The 20639-nt window shown below is 51.3% G+C and overlaps 1 protein-coding gene across 4 annotated transcripts in view; it reads left to right on the top strand.

Annotated features, from left to right (window-relative positions):
* DNAJC11 (DnaJ heat shock protein family (Hsp40) member C11) overlaps positions 1 to 20639 on the top strand; it is a 51302-nt gene that overhangs the window by 16258 nt on the left and 14405 nt on the right. For all 4 annotated transcript variants that reach the window (XM_080656768.1, XM_080656771.1, XM_080656770.1 and 1 more), the window contains exons 2-6: positions 5818 to 5947; positions 8007 to 8080; positions 11379 to 11480; positions 19126 to 19254; positions 20444 to 20566. In XM_080656768.1, coding sequence (XP_080512894.1) covers positions 5818 to 5947; positions 8007 to 8080; positions 11379 to 11480; positions 19126 to 19254; positions 20444 to 20566 — 558 coding nt within the window. The remainder of the gene's footprint in view (positions 1 to 5817; positions 5948 to 8006; positions 8081 to 11378; positions 11481 to 19125; positions 19255 to 20443; positions 20567 to 20639) is intronic.

Below are 20639 nucleotides of genomic sequence, written 5' to 3'. Positions count from 1 at the left end.
GAGCGCCACTAAAATGAAGAGGAAAATGCAGGAAGAGAAAGGCATTTGATACAGAACAGGGGGGGGGGGCGCCCAGGAAAGATACCCTGGGAGATGGTGATGGGAAAGCCAAGGAAGAAGTTGGTCTAGGCCTGACCTCCACGCGAACCGGGCAGAGGGCTCTGGGAGGAAAGAAGAACACTTGGTGTTTGTGTATCGAGAGGCTGTTAGTCCCTAAGGACCGCACGGGGAGACGTGGAGGAGTTCTCACCTGCTGTCCTGTTCTCTGCTCTGATCTTTATTATTTCCTTCCAGCTTCGAGCGGTTTCCCGGTTCCTTTACTCGCGAAGCTGGGTGGTTGATTTGCGATCCTTCTTGGTTTTTACTGTATTTATTGATATATTTCCCCTTAGCACTGCTTTCCCTGCATCCCACGAGTTTTAGTCTATGGTGTGTATTTTCGTTTGTGTCTAAGTGTTTTCTCATTTTCCTGTGATTTCTTACTTAACCCATTGGTTGGTTGTTTTAAAATATGTGGGGTTTTTTAATTCACAAAGTTGTGACTTTTCCAGTTGCCTTTCTGTTGCTGGTTACTGACTTCATCCCATGGCCCTTTGTGTGATATCTGTATTCTTAAGCCTGTTGAGACTTACTTTGTGGCTTAGCAGATGGTCTGCCCTGGACAATGTTCCACGTGCGCGTGAAGAACGTGTTCTGTTGTTGGGTTAGATCTGGCTGATTTATTGTCTGGTTCAAGTCCTCTGTTTCCTTATCTTCTATCTGATTGTTGTCACCATCGTTGAAAGTGGGATATTAAAGTCTCCAACAACTATTATTGTGAAACTGTATTTCTGTATTTCTCCTTCAAGTCTGTCAATCTTTGCTTCATGTATTTAGATGGCCTGTCATTGGGTATGTAAATGTTGATAACGGTTACATCTTGTTGTATTGAACCTTGCATTGACATATGTCTCTTGTGTTTTGTAACCTTTTTTGATTGAATGTCTATTTTGTCTGACATTGATATAGCCACTCACGCTCTTCTTTTCCGTTACTGTTTGCAAGCAATGTCTTCTTCATCCTTTCCCTTTTAACTCTGTGGTTTTGTATCTAAAGGGATCTCTGTAAACAGTATATAGCTGGTCATGTTTTGTTTTTAAATACATTTTTATTGCTTTCAGAGTGGAAGGGAAAGGGAGAGAGAGAGAGAAGCGTCAATGATAGGAGAGGATCATTGATCAGCTGCCTCCTGCACGCCCCCTACTGGGGATCCAGCCTGCAACCCGGGCACATGCCCTTGACCGGGAATCAAACTGTGACCTCCTGGTTCATAAGTCGATGCTCAACCACTGAGCCCCGCCCACCGGGTTGGCCATGCTTTGTTAATCCATTCTGCCAGAGTCTGCCAATTGATTGAAGAATCGAATCTACTGACATTTAAAGTAATAATGAATAAGATGGCCTTATTTCTGCCACTTTGCTGTTTTGTCTCCTATGTACCTGATAGCTTTTTGTCCCTCATTTCCCACATTACTGTCCTCTGTTCAGCTGATTTCTCATATGAAATGTTTTAATTCCCTTCTCATTTCCTTTTTTATATATTCTACAGCTATTTTCTTTGTGGTTCTGTTTAACACACTCAGGGTCTAACACTCCGATTTGAATTTATATGAGCTCTGCTCTGTCGTGTCTCTCTTGTTGGCGCTGGGATTTCCGTTGGATTGCATTCGATCTGTACATCACTTGGGAAAACGTGACCTCTTGGTAATATTGAGTCGTCCGTTGCGTGGAGATGGTTCCTCTCTGCATTCTCTCCAGGCTTCTCGAATTTCTCAGTGGTGTGTTGTAGTTCGCAGTGTGCAGGGTCCCCACACACTTGATAAATTGATTGCTAAGTAGTTTGCTTTGTTGATGACACTCTAAATGGTATTGTCTTTCTAAATTTCAGTTTTCTGTATGTGGAAATAAATTGATGTTTGCTATTAACTCTATATCCCACGACCTTGCTAAAATCACTTAGTAGCTTTTTTGTGGACTATGGTTTTCTATATAGATGATGTCTGCAAATACAGTTCTACTTCCCTTTCCAATCTGGATGCCTTTTATTTCTTTCTTGTGCCTTATTGCGGGAATTTTGTTTTTATATTGGATAGTAAATAATCCAGCAATTTTAACAACCCCCTCCCCATCCCCCGAAAGCTTAATCATCAGATTACAGAGGGCCTTTTCACTGCGGATTTATGATCTGTGTAGGTTGAATTTATATTTACTTTTCATTGAAAATATATTTATGTTTGAGATGAAACTTTTCATACTTAAAACATGATGCATCTCATAATTTTATTACAGAATTTTAGAAGTAAGTATGTAATTTAGGTATCATTTTTACTGATAGCACATGTTTTGAAATGATATAGTTTGTGGGGTTTTTTTGGTGTTTTTATTTTAATGTATTTTATTGATTTTTTACAGAGAGGAAGGGAGAGGGATAGAGAGTTAGAAACATCGATGAGAGAGAAACATCCATCAGCTGCCTCCTGCACACCCCCTAGTGGGGATGTGCCCGCAACCAAGGTACATGCCCTTGACCTGAATCGAACCTGGGACTCTTCAGTCCACAGGCCGACGCTCTATCCACTGAGCCAAACCGGTCAGGGCTGATATAGTTATTTTTATAATAATGAAAGAGTTTTCATTATCATTTAGGAAATACTGAACCAGTGACCTTAGCTATTCAGTTATGATGAAAGGCCTAATCTAACCTTTTATTGAATGTGATATTTATTAAGCATGAAACTTCTCATTTCTAGGACTTAATCAATAGGACAGTAAGCCATTTATTACTGCAATTAAAGAAGGCCTTACAGACTAGATATTCTACTCTCTTGTCACCCAATTTAACTTTATTTTTTAATTGAATTTATTGGGGTGACATTAGTTAATAAAATGATAGTATAGGTTTCAGGTGTAAAATTCTGTAATATATCATCTCTATGTTGTGTTGTGTGTTCACCAAGTCAGGTCTCCTTCCATCACTTATCCCCCTGTATCTAGTTTAGTTTTAACAATCAGGAAATAGCCAGCTAAGCCCAGGCTTGTCAAATCTGTGTAATCCTGCACTTGTAACTTCAGTGAGGTTTGGAAGGAACCATTACAGCGTGCAGGAAAAGTCATTTGTAATGGCTCTTTAGGAGGGAACACGCCCCTTTTACGTCTCTCATTATATCCCACCTGAGAGGGTAGATATATAATTTTTTTAATATATTTTATTGATTTTCTACAGAGAGGAAGGGAGAGGGATAGAGAGCTAGAAACATCGATGGGAGAGAAACATCGATCAGCTGCCTCCTACACACCTCCTAGTGGGGATGTGCCCGCAACCCAGGTACATGCCCTTGACCGGAATCGAACCTGGGACCTTTCAGGTCCACAGGCTGACGCTCTATCCACTGAGCCAAACCGGTTAGGGCAAGAGGGTATATTTTATTGGCCATTTGTTAACTATAATTTACTTGCTTAGAACAATGGGGTTTAGTACATACAGGTGGTGGATTGTTAAGTGTGGCGGGAAGCAGTGGGGTTTGGTACATACAGGGGTAGATTGTTACGTGTAGCGGGAAACAGTGGGGTTTGGTACATGCAGGTGGTGGATTGTTACGTGTGGCGGGAAACAATGGGGTTCGGTACATACAGGTGGTAGATGGTTACGTGTGGCGGGGAACAGTGGGGTTCGGTACATACAGGTGGTAGATGGTTACGTGTGGCGGGGAACAGTGGGGTTCGGTACATACAGGTGGTGGATGGTTACGTGTGGCGGGAAACAGTGGGGTTCGGTACATACAGGTGGTGGATGGTTACGTGTGGCGGGGAACAGTGGGGTTCGGTACATACAGGTGGTGGATTGTTACGTGTGGCGGGAAACAGTGGGGTTTGGTACATACAGGTGGTGGATGGTTACGTGTGGCGGGGAACAGTGGGGTTCGGTACATACAGGTGGTGGATGGTTACGTGTGGCGGGAAACAGTGGGGTTCGGTACATACAGGTGGTGGATGGTTACGTGTGGCGGGGAACAGTGGGGTTCGGTACATACAGGTGGTGGATGGTTACGTGTGGCGGGAAACAGTGGGGTTCGGTACATACAGGTGGTGGATGGTTACGTGTGGCGGGAAACAGTGGGGTTCGGTACATACAGGTGGTGGATGGTTACGTGTGGCGGGGAACAGTGGGGTTCGGTACATACAGGTGGTGGATGGTTACGTGTGGCGGGAAACAGTGGGGTTTGGTACATACAGGTGGTGGATTGTTACGTGTGGCGGGAAACAGTGGGGTTTGGTACATACAGGTGGTAGATGGTTACGTGTGGCGGGAAACAGTGGGGTTTGGTACATACAGGTGGTAGATGGTTACGTGTGGCGGGAAACAGTGGGGTTTGGTACATACAGGTGGTAGATGGTTACGTGTGGCAGGGAACTGCCGTGGGCAGGAAAGAAAGCCACAGCAGGAAAGAGAAGAGGGCGCTGCAGCTGGGACCTGAGGCCTGTGTCTTCTGCGGCGTCTTCCTGTGTTTTCACTGAAACCGAGTTTACCCGGAGGACAGTGCCCGTGTCCTGAGGATGCAGCTCAGAGAGCTGTCACCAGCACAGCCCGAGACGCGGGAGAACGTTCCCTTACCCTTGCACCAGAGCGGTGCCTCCGGCCGTTCCCGTTCAGGGTGCATGCTGCCAGAGGAATTCCGAAACGGCCTTGTGATAGGAATGATAGCCAGCGTGGCTCAGTCCTACTGTGTGCACGGGTGTGCTCTCAGTTCCTCCCGCAGCAAGCCTGGGAGAGAGGTTCTGCTGTCCACAGGCTCACAAGGAGAAAACGAAGGAAAGGAGCACAGTTTGGCCAGGCCAGTGTGCTAGAGCACCAGTCCGCGCGCTGAAGGGTCCCGGGTTCAATCTTCCGTCAAGGGCATGTTCCTGGTTGCAGCTTCATCCCCAGCCCCTGTCAGGGCTTGTGCGGGAGGCAGCTAGTCACTATGCCTCTTCCACATCAAGGTTTCTCTTTCCCTCCCTCCCTCTCTTTCTCCCTCCTTCCCTCCCTCCCTCCCTCCCTCTGGCTCCCCCCCCAGCCCCCACCCCCCGCTCTTTCCCTCCTTCCTGTGTGGTTAAAACATTGTCCTCTTTGTCACCTGTGCTCTTAGTATGGCCCATTTTCCCCCTCACATTGACTGCTTAGGAGAATTGGAGAGCTGTATTGTTGGGGAGCCCCTTGAGTTGGGGGGCTTTTGTTTAACTACAGGCTAGTGAGGCAATTTTATCTGCTTCACGTGGTGCCTTTCAGAGTTAGGGGTTGAATTAGCTGTGTGAGTTGGTTTTACACTTTTACTCGTTTGTCTTTGACCTGCACTGGTGAATATTCATTGAGGGTTTTTTTGACAGAACATTGATGGAGTGGGTGGCATTTCTGGCTCATGGCATATAGCTTCCTTCCTTCTGAACAGGTACCCTGTGTGGGGCACCTTGGGGTGAACTACTTCAAATGACTTGGGTAAAGAGTAAGCGGGCACCCACAACGTTTTAGTTTCAGCTCAAACACCATTGATCCCGGGATGAGACAAGCTTTCATGCCTTCTCCTAGCAGCGTTTCCCAGCGGAACGTAGTAGCTGTTAATGTGCATAATTGACCACTTCATTAGCGGGGGAAAGAAGGCTTATTGGGGGAATAAAGCATAGCTTCATTGCTCCTGTGTGGAGCGGGCACGCAGTTCGGCGCGGGGCTGAGGTTCCGTGGCCGGCGGCTGTGCGGTGAGCCCGGGAGGGCAGCTGGGCGCTCTAACCGGGCCTCTCCCCTAGGCCGCCGCGGAAGAGCTGAAAGCCGCGTACCGGAGGCTGTGCATGCTGTACCACCCCGACAAGCACCGAGACCCCGAGCTCAAGTCACAGGCGGAGCGGCTGTTCAACCTTGTCCACCAGGCTTACGAAGGTCAGTGCAGCCCGGGCGTGGCGGCCGGGCCCCGGGAGCAGGCAGTCCATTGTTAAGAGACTTGATTTGTAGAGGATCGCAAAAGAGAGCCCTCGGAGGTGTCTAGAAGAGGTGGTTAGTCTGGGCCTTTCTACTGACAGCGTCTTTGAAAGAGGAAGATTTTGTTTGGAAATCAATATGTGTCCGGTTGGTAGGAGACGGGTGCTCAGGGGAGGCCACCGGGCGGGAGGGAGTTGCAGGGGAAACTCCATTTCCAGATGGTCGACCAGTTAGTTTCTCCTAAAGGGACTGTCAGCGATGAAAGGCCGATCATTAAGAGAGGTTTCTGCTGTCCTTTTGAGCGACCACACGAGAACATTTTTTCATCTGAAAGTGAATTTATTGACTCCGTAGCATTCAGTTAAGGAGAGGTTCTAACAGAAGAAAAAAAAATGATATTAAGAAGGCTAACAGGCAATAGAACTAAGTAATTCAGACTTTTATACTTACACCTTATGGATTTCAGAAAGAACATTTTGTGACATGCTTGCTTATAAAATATTGAAGTCATTAATAGTTACAGTTTCTGTTTGCGATGATGAAATGGTGATGGTTACACAACAAAGTGAATGTACTTCATGCCACTGACCTGTGCACTTAAAAATTATTAAAATGATCAATTTTAGGTTCTGTATATTTTACCGCAATTTTAAAGATACAAATTTGTAAGATGTTCAATCACTTTTAGGGTGTATATCAAGTAGAATAAGTTGTTTATTCCAGAGCCATTTGGTGATTTGCTCTTTAATGAGACTAAAAATTAGATAATGTGTTTCCTTATAAAATAAAGGCTTCTTATTATAGACATGAGACATAAGCTGCACTTCCCTTTATCGTTTTACCAAGAAGTTAGGTTTGAATGACTGTGAACCCGGGGCCACGGCTGGTGATATATGTGAGTCGGCAACCTGTCTTTAGCGAATTCACTCTAACCAGGCCCCTCTAGGGGGCCTGACCACAGGCCTGGGCCGCCTATGGCAGCGGTCGCCAACCGATGGTCCGAGGACCCCTGGTATCCGTGAGCTGCGGAAGGTTGGCAGCCGCTGTCCTACAGGGGGCCGTCGTCCGGAGGCTGCTTTCGTTTTTCTGTTGTCCAAATGACCGCAAACCGGGACATGGCTCTGGAGGTTGGGAAGAGTTAGGAAGGCCCTCCCTGTGCGTGCGAAAATGCTGCAGCAGCAGCTCTGGCCCGCGCTCAGCCCGGAGGGAGACCCACGCAGAACACTGGCTTGATAGCCCTGGTTAAAGCCCAGGGATTGACTCCAGAGGCCGCGCCTGTTTCCCAGAGGTCAGCATCTCCCTCCGCCCCCCTGACTTGACCATGGACAGGATCGTTTCTATCGTTTTTAAATTAGGCCTAAAAATATATGGGCGTCTCTCGGGAGCAAAGATGCAAAGGTCTCGACAGGAGTTGGCAGAGCAGAGCAGGAGCTAATGGCTGAGCTTACTGGTTGACATTCGGGGTGAATCTCCTTCCAGGAGCTCTCGGCCTCCCTGGAAAACCTTTCTCGGGCACTCAGCGGATGTGGCCAGCGTCAGAGTGGCGCGCGTGTGGGTCTTTCTAAATGACTTACCGATAAAGAGGAGAGGCAGGAGGAAGGACAGAAGGACTAAGTCAGACTTGTCCAGGGTCAGAACCTTGCCCTAACCTTACATCCCGCCTCTTCAGAAAGTGCAATTAACTCTTTCAAGCCAAAGTACATTACAGGCTGTACGTACAAACTTACTGATTCTCTTAAAAACAGCTGTCCTTTAGTGACACAAGGTGCACCTCTCAGTTCAGAGTGGCTCATTCGTGGCCACCTTTAAACACGGCCCCGGTTAGAAAAAAAAAGAAAAATAAATAAATAAGCAAACCCAGTCAAAGTTGGATGTGAGAGCAAAGAGAAGGACGCCGAAGGAAGGAGAGGGTCTGTGTCCAGGAAGAGAGGGTGGGCAGGGTGGGACCTGCTGGGATGCTGCTGTCAGGACCAGAAGGCGAGTTCTGTGCTTTGTCAACCTGTCCGGCTTCTGTTTGCAGTGCTTAGCGACCCGCAGACCCGGGCCATCTATGACATCTATGGGAAGCGAGGACTGGAGATGGAAGGATGGGAGGTAAGAGCGAGCGTGTCTGCTGCCCCAGAAAGATCATCAAACACCTGCAAACAGCCACCCCAAGCCCCACGCGGGGAGGAAGGAGCCGGCAGCCATTCCCCAGGCGCCCAGGCCAGCAGCTCCTGCACACGTCCTGCTCTGTTCGGGCCTCTGGGCCTGCGCTGCCAGTCTTGTCATTCTGGAGCCTTAAAACCTGTTTGAGTCTCCCGGTGTGTGTTTGGAATCATACGGGCATATTCATGGGGTCTGCACTACTGGCTGATCAGACTGTCTAATCCAGGGGTGGGCAAACTTTTTGACTCGAGGGCCACAATGGGTTCTTAAACTGGACCGGAGGGCCGGAACAAAAGCATGGATGGAGTGTTTGTGTGAACTAATATAAATTCAAAGTAAAGGAGCGGAGGGAACAGCAAGAGAACCCTCCGCTCTTTTGGCTCTGCGGGCCGGATAGAACAGCCGAACGGGCCGGATCCGGCCCGCGGGCCGTAGTTTGCCCACGGCTGCTCTAATCTCATTCTCAACACCAGCGTCCTGCTGACCAGAGTATCCGTGTGAATATCCAGGTGGAGCAGCCAGCGCCTGGGCCCGGGAGGCAGCACTGCCAGTCCAGACCCTCCTGGTCCTTAGTGAGGCACAGGTCACCGCTGACGGGGGTCCCAGCACATTGTGGTCCACAGCCACAGGCCACTGAACGGGGGCCTAAGGGGCAGGAGCCACGGTAACAGGCTCGAAGCCATTCTTTCTTGATCTTTCTGGATCTTCAAGCTGAAATGGAATGGCTGGTGACATTTCCCTGAAGTGCCTTTATTTGTCTTTTCTTTGGATGAGGGGAGAGGCTGACAGATTGAGAAGAGAATGCAAACTGCACCCCGCTTTCTGTCCCAGGCAGGGTGACCTGGGGGCGGGAACGTGCCGGGAATGGGTGCCGTGCCCTTGGTTCGTGAAAACCAGCAGGTGGCCGTGCTGCTCAGCCAGGCGCTCCGAGCAGCCGCTGCCTGCCACCGAGGACTTGCAGTTGGTTTTCCGATGGCTGTCAGTGTTTTATTCTAAAGCTGCCTTTGAAAGAAGCACCTTCCCGCCCTGCCGGTGTGGCTCCGTGGATAGAGTGTCGGCCTGCGGACTGGAGGGTCCAGGGTTCGATTCCGGTCAAGGACACCTGCCCGGGTTGCGGGCTCGATCCCCAGTAGGGGGCGTGCAGGAAGCAGCCAGCCAGTGATTCTCTCTCATCATGGACGTTTCTCTCTCTCCCTCTTCCTTCCTCTCTCTCTAAAAATCAATAAAAATATTAAAAGAAAGAAAGAAGGAACCACCTTGCCCTTTTTAGTAATTAGTGGTTTAGCTAGGGTTATCAGAGGAGAAAATGTTGGTTCTGGGACTTTTTTCCAGGTACTCCCTGAAAGCAGTAGTGAAGGAATTTCCTGACAGTGTTTTTGGATCAGGCCAGTTTTTGTATTTATTTTTCTATATTGCTGAATAGTAAAATCAGGTTGCGCAAAAACCCATAATGTGACCCTATGATGTTCACATATGTACACATACATGTATATGCCTAGAAGATTTGTAGGGAGACACACAAAACACTAAGTGTTTGCTTGTGAGAAGAGGGAGGGTGGTGTATCCTTCTCTGCTGCTTTGATTTTTTTTTTTTTTTTGCTATAACCATGTATTTTTTTAAAATAATTTTTAAACCTATGATTTCTAAGATGGCTTTTTCTCACATCACCCACCTTTTCGATGTTGTTGGAGTCTCCCACTGATACAGGGAATGTGCTGGCTGGTCTTTTTCCCTCTCGTCCGTCTAATGACTCACTCCTGTCTGCTCTGCGCTCTCAGTGTATCTCACAGGCCGTAGCCTTTGGGGCCCTTAGCACGTGGTGCGTTTCCTCTCTCACAGATGTGACCCTGAGGTACCCTGGGCCTTTCCCTGCCCCTCTAACCTCAGCTAGATCGTCTCCTTTCATGAGGAGCTAAGAGCGGCCAGGGTGAGCGGCCTGATTTTCTCATAGGCTTGACATCATTGTGCATCCCTGGGTAGTGATGCTAACGTGGTCTGCTCTTTGTTACCTAAGTATTGTTTATGCTGAAGTGTAATGATGTTATAGCCTGAGGTTCATGTCGTATTGTAGGGGGGAGAGTCCCATAATTCATAAAACACCAGACCTGGGCTTGAGGTTCCTCGATCTGAGAAGCTCGGGGCACCTCTAGTGACGGCCCCTCACACGGGAGCGGCGGCAGTGCCACGTGGACACTTTGCCTTCGTCTTGATGTTTAACACTTGTTATCTGGAACTCATTAGGGAATTGAAACTGAGATGTAAGGTGGTGTTTTCTTTATAAGACTAGAGGCCCGGTGCATGAAATTCGTGTACGGGGTTGGGGGTGTCCCTCAGCCCAGCCTGCACCCTCTCCAATCTGGGACCCCTTGAGGGATGTCCGGACTGCCCTCTCACAATCCAGGACTGCTGGCTCCTAACTGCTCGCCTGCCTGCCTGCCTGATTGCCCCTAACCACTTCTGCCTGCCAGCCTGATCACCCCCTAACTGCTCCCCTGCCGGCCTGATTGCTCCTAACTGCCCTCCCCTGCCGGCCTGGTCACCCCTAATTGCCCTCCCTTGCCAGTCTGGTTGCCCCCAACTGTCCTCCCCTGCAGGCCTGGTCACCCCCAACTGCCCTCCCCTGCAGGCCTGGTTCCCCCTAACTGCCCTCCCCTGCAGGCCTAGTTGCCCCCAACTGCCCTCCCCTGCCAGCCCGGTCACCCCTAACTGCCCTCCCCTGCAGGCCTGGTTCCCCCCAACTGCCCTCCCCTGCAGGCCTGGGTCCCCACCAATTGCCCTCTCTTTCCAGCCTGGTCACTCCTAACTGCCCTCCCTTGCAGGCCTGGTCCCTCCCAACTGCCCTCTCATGCTGGCCTGATCACCCACAACTGCCCGCCCTGCCGGCCATCTTGTGGCGGCCATCTTAATGTCCACATGGGGTCAGCCATCTTTGACCCCATGGGGGTGGTCATCATGTGTGTTGGAGTGATGGTCAATTTGCATATTACTCTTTTATTAGATAGGATTCCTGCAGCCTCAGAGACAATTTACTAAAATGATGGAACCATGACCTTGGTTGTGAGCAGGGCGCAGAGCTGCGAGGCTGTGCAGGTGAACCTCGCCATCTGCTGTAAAAAACTCACCCCGTTCCGTTGACGTCGCTCGAAGTCCTGGACAAGGGGTGCACAGCAGGTTAACGATGTGAGCTCTGGCTGTTTCCTTGCCTCCTGGGTCCCTAACTGCTCTCCCCTCGATCCGCCCTAGGTTGTGGAAAGGAGGAGAACTCCAGCCGAAATCAGAGAAGAATTTGAGCGGCTGCAGAGAGAGCGGGAAGAGAGGCGGCTGCAGCAGCGAACCAATCCCAAGGTGAGCCGCTCCGGCCCAGCTGTGGCGAGGCTGCACAGGTCAGCATCGTTGGGTGCTGGTGGTGTAAACAGCAGGACCACGCAGAGCAGCCTTCGTTGGGGAGGGCAAAACCACCCCCGGTTCTCCCAGAAGCCACGGAGACTCCCCAGCAGAAACGTGGCTCGCTCTCTGCGACGTCTGTCTGGTCGTCCTGCCGAAGCCTTGACTGTGGAAAGCAGGGAGAGGACAGTGTCGGGAAAGGAAGCGCGAAGCACACTTAGCAACAGGTTCCTGTACCAGTCAGGACTCGGAGAGCGGGCGGTGCGGGGGGACTGGGCCATTTCCCAGTGCATCAAGCGGGGGCCGTGCTCATCACCCCAGGACAGCGGTGCCCGTCGCCAGTCCCAGGCTGTTCTTCAGTGATGAGGTGCCCCTCTTCACCTCGAGCAGGTCCCTGGCGGATTTAGGTCATGTAATCAGTGACGCCTGAACCTGGGGATACATTTCAGGCCGGCCTATGCAGTCTCTTTCCTTAGATTTGTTGGGGAAGCAAATGGTTCTGAGTGCGTGCCCCAGCCCTGTGGCTAATGGCTAATTGCACGTGGCCCGGTGATCCTGGTCCGCGGCTTCGCCAGGGGACTCCGCAGCCGGGCTCCGTCAGTGTGGCTGGGGTGGCCTGGCAGGCAGCCTGAACATCTGTGGAGGAGAACAGGTGCGAGCTTACAGCTGGGGAGCACGAGGATGTGAACTTCGGGTCAGATACGTTCTGGAAGGCCCCGCGGCGTCTAAAGGACTGGAGGTTTAGAAACCTCCGTCTATTTGCGTCCCGCCTTTCAGCGTGCAGAGCACATGCCAACGCCTCCTTCCACCCCCCGCCCCTCAGCTGTGGCCTCGGTAGCGCACAGTTGGCTCTGGTCCGATGGAGTCGCTGCTGCACCAGCTCAGGGCGTGCGAGGTCGTCAGGAAGCTGAGAACCTCCGCGGCGCCCTGAGCTACTGGCTCCCTGCTCGGCTCTCCCGGCTGGTGCTGGGCGGGTCTGGTTGAAAGGTCAGCATTGGCAGATGGAGGCGAGGGCGGAGGGGATGGGAGGGAGCCTGGCCGGAGCGGGCTGTGGCTCTGGTGTCTGCTGTTCTGGCTGGAGTTTTGCAGCATTTGGAGCAGTGCAGGGGGAAAGGGCGTCCCCGGAGCCTGGGCCTGTGCTGTGATGAAACCGGCCATCTGGGTGTGCACAGTGACGGCCGCTGGCATCTGTGGAAATGTGCCTCCAGGCCACGTTCTGCGGAATGCGGGGTGCAGCTGCGGCCATTCCACAAGCAGGCCAGCTACTGGAAAACGCCAGCACTTGGTCCTGCCTTGAGCTGCTTCCAGATACAGAGGATGTCTCCTAACCAGCAGGACTGAGCGATGACCAGACGCTGGCTCCCCCGTGTTTTGAAGAGGGTTTCAAACGGGACCTTTGGCCCCATTTCTGAGTGTTTTGCTTTTCAAGATGAGTGGAAAGTTTAAGAACATTCTTACCCTAAGAAGAAAGGGGTGATCTCTTTTAAGAAGACCATAGGGAGGAGGACCCCCTTCAGGCTCAGCACTGGCCTGCCCCCCCCTCCCACCCCCGAGAGGATCACAGCTCGTGGGGATCGGCAGATGAGACAACATTCGTGAGCTGCCATCTGAAACCGGGTGGCTATTTCTCTCCATTTTCATCAACAAGAGGCCGTTGCGGGGGTTTTCAGTAGGATGTGCATGCCAGGGACGGGGAAATCGTAGGTCGGAAGTTCTAATCTGAAAGTGACGTGGGACCCAGACAGAGCATTTGACTGTGTGTGGTTGCCTCACTCGTAAAAGGAGGGTATCTGTCCTGACCAGCACACCAGGCTGTTAAGTGGTTGAAAAAAGAGGCAGTGGGTACTGAATTATTAGAGAAGGCAAGCTGCTAATAAATGCAGAGGGGGCTAGGCCCAGGCGAGGCTAGGAGCTGGGTTTTGCTTTAGTGTCTCGTGCAACGCTCAGGGGAAGCCCTGGCTGGCCGGTCAGGCGGGTCCCTGGCCTGGGGTGCTGGGTGTGGCTGGGGTGGTGGATAGCACTCGGGGACTGGAATGAGTGGAACCCCAGCTCCAGTGTGTGGGACACACACACCCACGCTGGAGGCAGTGAGGTAGAGCTTCTGGATTGGGGTCAGATCCCGCCCTCCAGCCTTCGCTCAGTTTCTCTCCATGTGAAGGGGGTGTGCCATGAGGCCCACTGCTTGGGGTCAAAAGTCCTTAGTTTGATCGCCTCTAATCTCTGCCTTTGCTGTGGGAATAAATTCCTCTGCCTTTCCACCTGGGAAGGGGTCCAGGGGCTCCTGGGCCGGCCACACCGGTGGGAGCTCCCGCCCCCTCCCTCCGTCTCAGGTCTGTTTTGTTGGCGCACTCCGTCGCATCTCCTGCCTTTAAGAGACTAAGATCACACAGTGCCGTGCTCATTCATCTTGATTATTTCAGTTCCTTCTCTGGCAGCACCCACAAGTCTTGTCTCTGGGGACAGCAGCCTCGGTGAGGGTCTTTGAGGACAGACCTCAGGAGCCCTGAGGGACGGGGGCTGCCTTCCCGGTGAACTGCCCGGAGCCCGCGTGATGCCGAGCCTGCGGGAGGACTCCGGGGAGCTTGATTGTGTGTCTGAGGGCAGAGCTGCTTTCTTGGTTGACCCTGTTACCTCACAGGTTTCTGGAGCTTGTCGAAGGGTTTCCTGGACCCCCCCATTATCCTCTCTGATTTCAAAAGGCCGTCTTCTCAGTGGTTCCTGTAATAGCTTAGAAACAGTTCAGCTCTATCAGAGAAAAAAATTAAATCATGCATCAAGGAAGACATAGAACCATAAAAACACTTTTAAATCCCAAAATGTGTTCATAAAGACAGATGAGTACATTACTCAGCCATTTTGAAAGGACTTTTTAAAGATCGGTTTTGGTTGCCATGGCTAATGATTATAGCCATCGGAACGGCCTGTGGTTATGACTGCAGCCTGCTCTGTGGAAGCGATCCTGATGTCATAAACTGACGCGGCTTGCCGCAGGATCATCGCGGAGGAAAAGCAGCCTGAACCCATCTGCTCGCTGTGCGCGATGCAGGAGGACCGTTTGCCGCATGCAGCGCTGGGCTGCGACTGAAATGGAAGAGACTGGGAAGCTGTCATAAAAAGAAAGGGACCGAGCGTGGGCAAGTGCTGTGACATAGGGTGGAGCCTCTGCCAAGAGCGTGGGGCGCTGGAGAAGGCTCCCGAGAGCTGCCCCTGCCCCACCTGTGAGCATCGTCACTGATAACAAGGCATCGGCCTAGGCCTGCTCAGATAGAGGGCAGACGTGGGGCTACTGGAGGGGTGTGGCTGGGACCCGGCTGTTCGGAGAAACCTGTGAAGTTTGAGTTTGGGCCTCCATGACATTGGGGAACGCGGTTCTGCTTGGATCTCAGAATGAGTCTCGAGCCGGTGTCACCGGAGGCGCCACGGGTTCGTTCATCTGCTGTGATCAAGTGAGCGAGCATCACGTGGCGTCGGAACGGAATTGCCTCTCCGGGTGGAATTTTCCATCAGTAAATTGCTACTTTTGAGATTGCATTTGACAGAAATTTCTCACATTATCCTTATGGCCACATAGCAAAACATAAACATGGAAATGGTTCAGAATGGAGCGCTCCTGGCTGAAGAACAACGGACTCCACTCAGTGAGGGCCGACTCAGGCGTCCTTTCCAACCCGGTCAGGCCTCGTCCTGGAGAAGGGCTCGAACGGGGCGGCCTCTCCTGGGCTGGCTGGGGCCTCCTCCCAGCCTGGCAGCCCCAGGGCACGTGGGGTGTTCCGTGTGAGCCAGCCTCCCCGAGGGCACGTCCCCAAGGCCTCCGTGAAGTCGGTCGTCACCTCCACTGACTTCTGTTGGGCAAAAGCAGGTCCTGGCCCGTGCAGAGCTGAGGAGAGGGCCCCGCCAGCGGGGCCCCATGGGCCCCCCGGGAGGCTGCTCCGGTTCCAGGGCTACCGAAAGCCTTTCCCTTTCGTAACATTGCCTGCCATCTTCATGAAAGTTGCGTTTATATTTAAAGGTGATGTTTCTGACATTTAATTAACTCTTCTCTGCACATCATAGTATTAATGGAGAAAAGTGTGTCTTAATTCTAAATTTCCCCATTCAGAACTTACAAATATTTTGGCCCACACACTTCCCCGGGCATTGTCTTTTTGCCTCCACTCGGAGTATTTTTCTCTGACAGATCTCTTATAAATCCTCTGTGATCTTTTGATGCCTCATCAAATTTAGATGCCGCAAAACCGGAGGCTTTTTCAGTTTTGTTCCATTCCAACACAGAATATAAGTTTAACTAATTACAAATGACAGCCCCTCCAGAAGATTCTCCCCAAAGTTGAAATATTCCCTGAGGCCGTATGGGAGTTCACAGCGACACCAGCTGCGGGCGGGAGCTCTGGTCATGTTGTCTGTTTGGGTTTTCCCTCAAGAGATGAACTTCAGGGTATTCTCAGCGACAGGCCTTACGTTCAGTGATTGCAGTTTCTTCTCTTTTTTAAATATATTTTTATTATTTTAATATTTTTTAATTTATTTTATTGATTTGTTTACAGAGAGGAAGGGAGAGGGATAGAGAGTTAGAAACATCGATGAGAGAGAAACATCGATCAGCTGCCTCCTGCACACCTCCTACTGGGGATGTGCCCGCCCTTGACCGGAATCGAACCTGGGACCTTTCAGTCCGCAGGCTGATGCTCTATCCACTGAGCCAAACCGGTTTCGGCTAATATATTTTTATTGATTTCAAAGAGAAAGGGAGAGGGGGGAGAGAGAGAAACTTCAGTGATGAGAATCATTGATTGGCTGCCTCCTGCACGCCCCCTACTGGGGATCGAGCCCACAACTTCAGCATGTGTCCTTGACCGGAATCAAACGCGGGACCCTTCCGTCCACAGGCCGACGCTCTATCCACTGAACTAAACGAGCTAGGACAGTGATTGCAGCTCCTTACATGGTTTTAAAGCCGCGGGTTTACGGTGCTTGGTTTTAAAAGGGCCTCTGCGAGGACTCAGACACGCCTCCTGCAGCCTGTGTGCCAGACCGAGGTCTTCTGTGTTCAGGAGCAGCCTCACGGGAGATGACTGTCGCTCTGAACATCCAGAAACGCTTGTGCACTTGGACACTCGCAGCTGTTTGCCGGAGGCGGGCTCCCGCAGCTGCTTCTGGCACAGGCGTGCACTCTCACGTGTGCCAGTTCCAACAGCGTCCTGCTCCGTGGGTTCCGTGCTTCAGTAAGAACGTTTTACCATGATCCTGTACCTCCCAGAGCTGGTATTAGAGTCCGACCACAAAGATAGGTCTACATTCAGCGTGGGACTTCCTGACCGAGTTACAGGAGCACGTCACCCTCGATGGGTCCAGTGATCACGAAGGATGATAACTCGGCTGGTTTTCTGTTTGAAGCATCTAATGGAGCCGGGGCGTCACGTGCAGCCATGGGGTCTCCTGCTAGAACCAGCACAGAAAGAGCGGCGGCGCCCTAGCCGGTGTGGCTCAGTGGGTGGGACATCGGCCTGTGGACCGATGGGCCCCAGGTTTGGTTCTGGTCAAGGGCACATGCCTGGGTTGCGGGCTCGGTCCAACATGCAGGAGGCGGCCAATCAGTGATTCCCTCTCATCATTGATGATTCTGTCTCTCCCTCTCCCTTCCTCTCTGAAATCAATAAAAATACGTTTTTTTAAAGAAGAGCGGTGGCCTCATCTTTCATTCCTGCGTCAAACGTTAAGGGGGGTACACATATAATACCTTAATAAAAAAAAAAAATTAAAAAAAAAAAAAAAACATGTTAAGGGGGAAGTGAGTGCAGTTAGTGGAGGAATGACCACGGGCTCTCCCTCAAGTCGCCGCACAGTTCCAGGGAACACGCCTGTGTTCGTAAAGCGCAGCTGGCGGAGATGGGGGAGCTGCCTTCGCAAGCGCACGCGGGTTCACGTGTGCCCTTAGCACTGTGGGTGGTCAGCGCTGGGAAACAGCTCACCACGGTTCAGTAACTTTCCGGGAAGATGAACATTCAGTGCTGTCTTTTTTTTTTTTTTTTTTTTTAATATATTTTATTGATTTTTTACAGAGAGGAAGGGAGAGGGATAGAGAGCTAGAAACATCGATGAGAGAGAAACATCGATCAGCTGCCTCCTGCACACCTCCCACTGGGGATGTGCCCGCAACCAAGGTACATGCCCTTGACCGGAATCAAACCCGGGACCCTTCAGTCCGCAGGCCAACGCTCTATCCACTGAGCCAAACCGGTTTCGGCAGTGCTGTCTTTTTTTAATCCTCACCTGAGGACATGCTTATTAATTTTTAGAGAGAGAGAGAGAGACAGGAAAACGTCAATCAGTTGTCTTCCCATACACACCCGGGGATCAAACCCGAAACCTAGGTATTGGGCCCTGACTGGGAAGTCAGCCTGCAGCCTTTTTTGGTGTAACAGGATGATGCTCCAACCACCGAGCCACGCCGGCAAGGCAGTATTTTTTTTTTAACCTACAGTATGGCCCTAGCTGGTTTGGCCCAGTGGATAGAGTGTTGGCCCGAGGACTGAAGGGTCCTGGGTTTGATTCCAGTCAAGGGCCCGTACCTCGGTTGCAGGCTCCATCCCTGGCCCTGGTCGGATGGCTCAGTTGGTTGGACCATCATCCATACACCAAAAGGTTGCCAGGTCGATTCCTGGTCGGGGCTCGTACAGGAGGCAACCTATTGGTGTTTCTCCCATCCATGTTTCTCACCTCTTTCTTTCCCTCTCAAAAATAAAAAATAAAATACACACACACACACCATCGTGTGAGGATAATAATAAAAAGATAGGCCCATTTGAAAAGTCTTATGACAAAAAAATAAACATTTATTTTCTGAGTAAGGAGCATTTTTATCAGTCAGCAAAATTTTAACTTAGTACTTTTTGAGAATATGGTGGTGTGTTTCTCAAAACTTAATCCTCAAATTAATGTTCACAGGCGGAACAGTTTTTCATTTGTTCAAAATTTATTTTGTTTGCACTTCTTTACCTTGGAAAGTATTTTTATGTTTTTAAGTAGTTTTGTGGTGTAAGAATATTTACAAGAAAATCTTTAATCCGTGTAGCTAGTTTCTAGGTTGTTTTATTAAATCGGGAGACGATCTGTTTAGAGCCATGAAGTGGGTCCTATTTGGTCTCTGAAAATCAAATTGTGTAGATTTTTTTATTGATTGATTGATTTCAGATAGAGAGAAACATGGATATTTTGTTCCACTTACGTATGCATTCATTGGTTGGTTCTTTTTTTTTCTTTATTGATTAAGGTATATGTGTCCTTATCCCCCCATTGCCCCCCCCCCCCATCCTTGGTTGATTCTTATATGTGTCCTGACCGGGGATCGAACCCGCAGCCACATTGTGGTGATCTTATTTCTTTCCCTAACACTTGTCTTCGGATGCCCTTCACCTGCAGGCGACAGACAGGTTTTCCGACATGAAGTCGGTGGAGCTCTGCTGCTGCTTGCCCTGAGCCGGGACGTCCATGCTCCGTGCTCCTGGGGGGGTCCTGCCCCCGGGACCCAGGGGCCACTGCTGAAGGTAGTGCGTTGTCTCATTCCACGACACCTGCCCTGTGCTGACTGCTCCCTTCTCTGCCCCAGGGGACCATCAGCGTTGGCATCGATGCCACCGACCTCTTCGATCGCTACGAGGAGGAGTACGAAGATGTGTCCGGCAGTGGCTTTCCGCAGATTGAAATTAACAAGATGCACATATCCCAGTCCATCGAGGTACGGCGCACAGACGCCCCGAGTGCAGTGGGCTGGGTTAACGAGGGGGTCTTCCGGGGTTCTTCTCACCTTTATTTATGAAAGGAGGCAGTGAGCCCCTGAAGAAAGAGCTGTAGTCCCAGCCTGTTGGTGACTGCAGCCCCAGTGCCGGGCAGAGGCTTAGCTTCCAAGGCAGGGGTGGGCAAACTTTTTGACTCGAGGGCCACAATGGGTTCTTAAACTGGACCGGAGGGCCGGAACAAAAGCATGGATGGAGTGTTTGTGTGAACTAATATAAATTCAAAGGAAAGGAGCGGCGGGGAGAGCAAGAGAACCGGATAGAACAGCCGGATCCGGCCCGCGGGCCGTAGTTTGCCCAAGGCTGTTCCAAGGGCTCAGGGCTTCAGTCAGGAGGTGCCAATGGCCTGGGAGCCAAGGTCGTGGTGGTTCTAGGGGAGAGGGCAGACCTTGCGGGCAGTTCCAGGACCGGCCCACACTCTCCCGGGCTGAAAACACAATATTCAGCTGAGCCCTGCGGGCTGCTCTTTGGATGTGGCAGTGCCAGGCCATTCTGCTGAGGGTACAGTGGTCTCTGCCTCTCATCTCATTTGTTCTCAAGCGCAGCAGCCCAGAACCTGGAGTCCTGGCTCAGTCGTGGGGCCGCGGGAAGGCCCACAGAGCAGAATGACGCCGCGGGCACACGGAAGGCCAGCACTGAGTTTGCTGCTTCCCTGGTCTTTTGACATTTGCCCATTCGAGCTGTTACAAGCCATGACCTTGGTGGCCACATGCAGTTCAAGTGGCGAAGAGGAGGGAAGTGAAGCCATTGAGGTGCTTCTGCCTCCAGCACCCCTGACCGCGGCGTCGCCTGCACTTGGGCCTTGCTCTTACTGGCGTGTTAGGCTACCAGGGGTGGGCAAACTTTTTGACTCGAGGGCCACAATGGGTTCTTAAACTGGACCGGAGGGCCGGAACAAAAGCATGGATGGAGTGTTTGTGCGAACTAATATAAATTCAAAGTAAAGGAGCGGAGGGGAGAGCAAGAGAACCCTCCGCTCTTTCGGCTCCGCGGGCCGGATAGAACAGCCGAACGGGCCGGATCTGGCCCGCGGGCCGTAGTTTGCCCACGGCTGGGCTAGTCCCTAGGCTGCTGCCCTGGGCACTTCCTGTTACTTGGACTCATCGGTTACCAGCACCTGTCATTCCCTAGGCACCCTTGACAGCGACGGACACCGCCATCCTCTCTGGAAGCCTCTCGACCCAGAATGGGAATGGAGGGGGTTCCATTAACTTCGCGCTCAGACGGGTCACCTCTGCGAAGGGATGGGGAGAGGTAAGCACGTCAGCTGGCGGGCCATGTCGTCCAAAGACTGACTTGAACATTTCTACTAAAAGCTGACCCTCAG

Source organism: Plecotus auritus (assembly GCF_963455305.1).
Source record: "Plecotus auritus genome assembly, chromosome: 2".
NCBI classification, from domain to species: domain Eukaryota; kingdom Metazoa; phylum Chordata; class Mammalia; order Chiroptera; family Vespertilionidae; genus Plecotus; species Plecotus auritus.
This window is presented reverse-complemented; position numbering and strand designations above follow the sequence as displayed.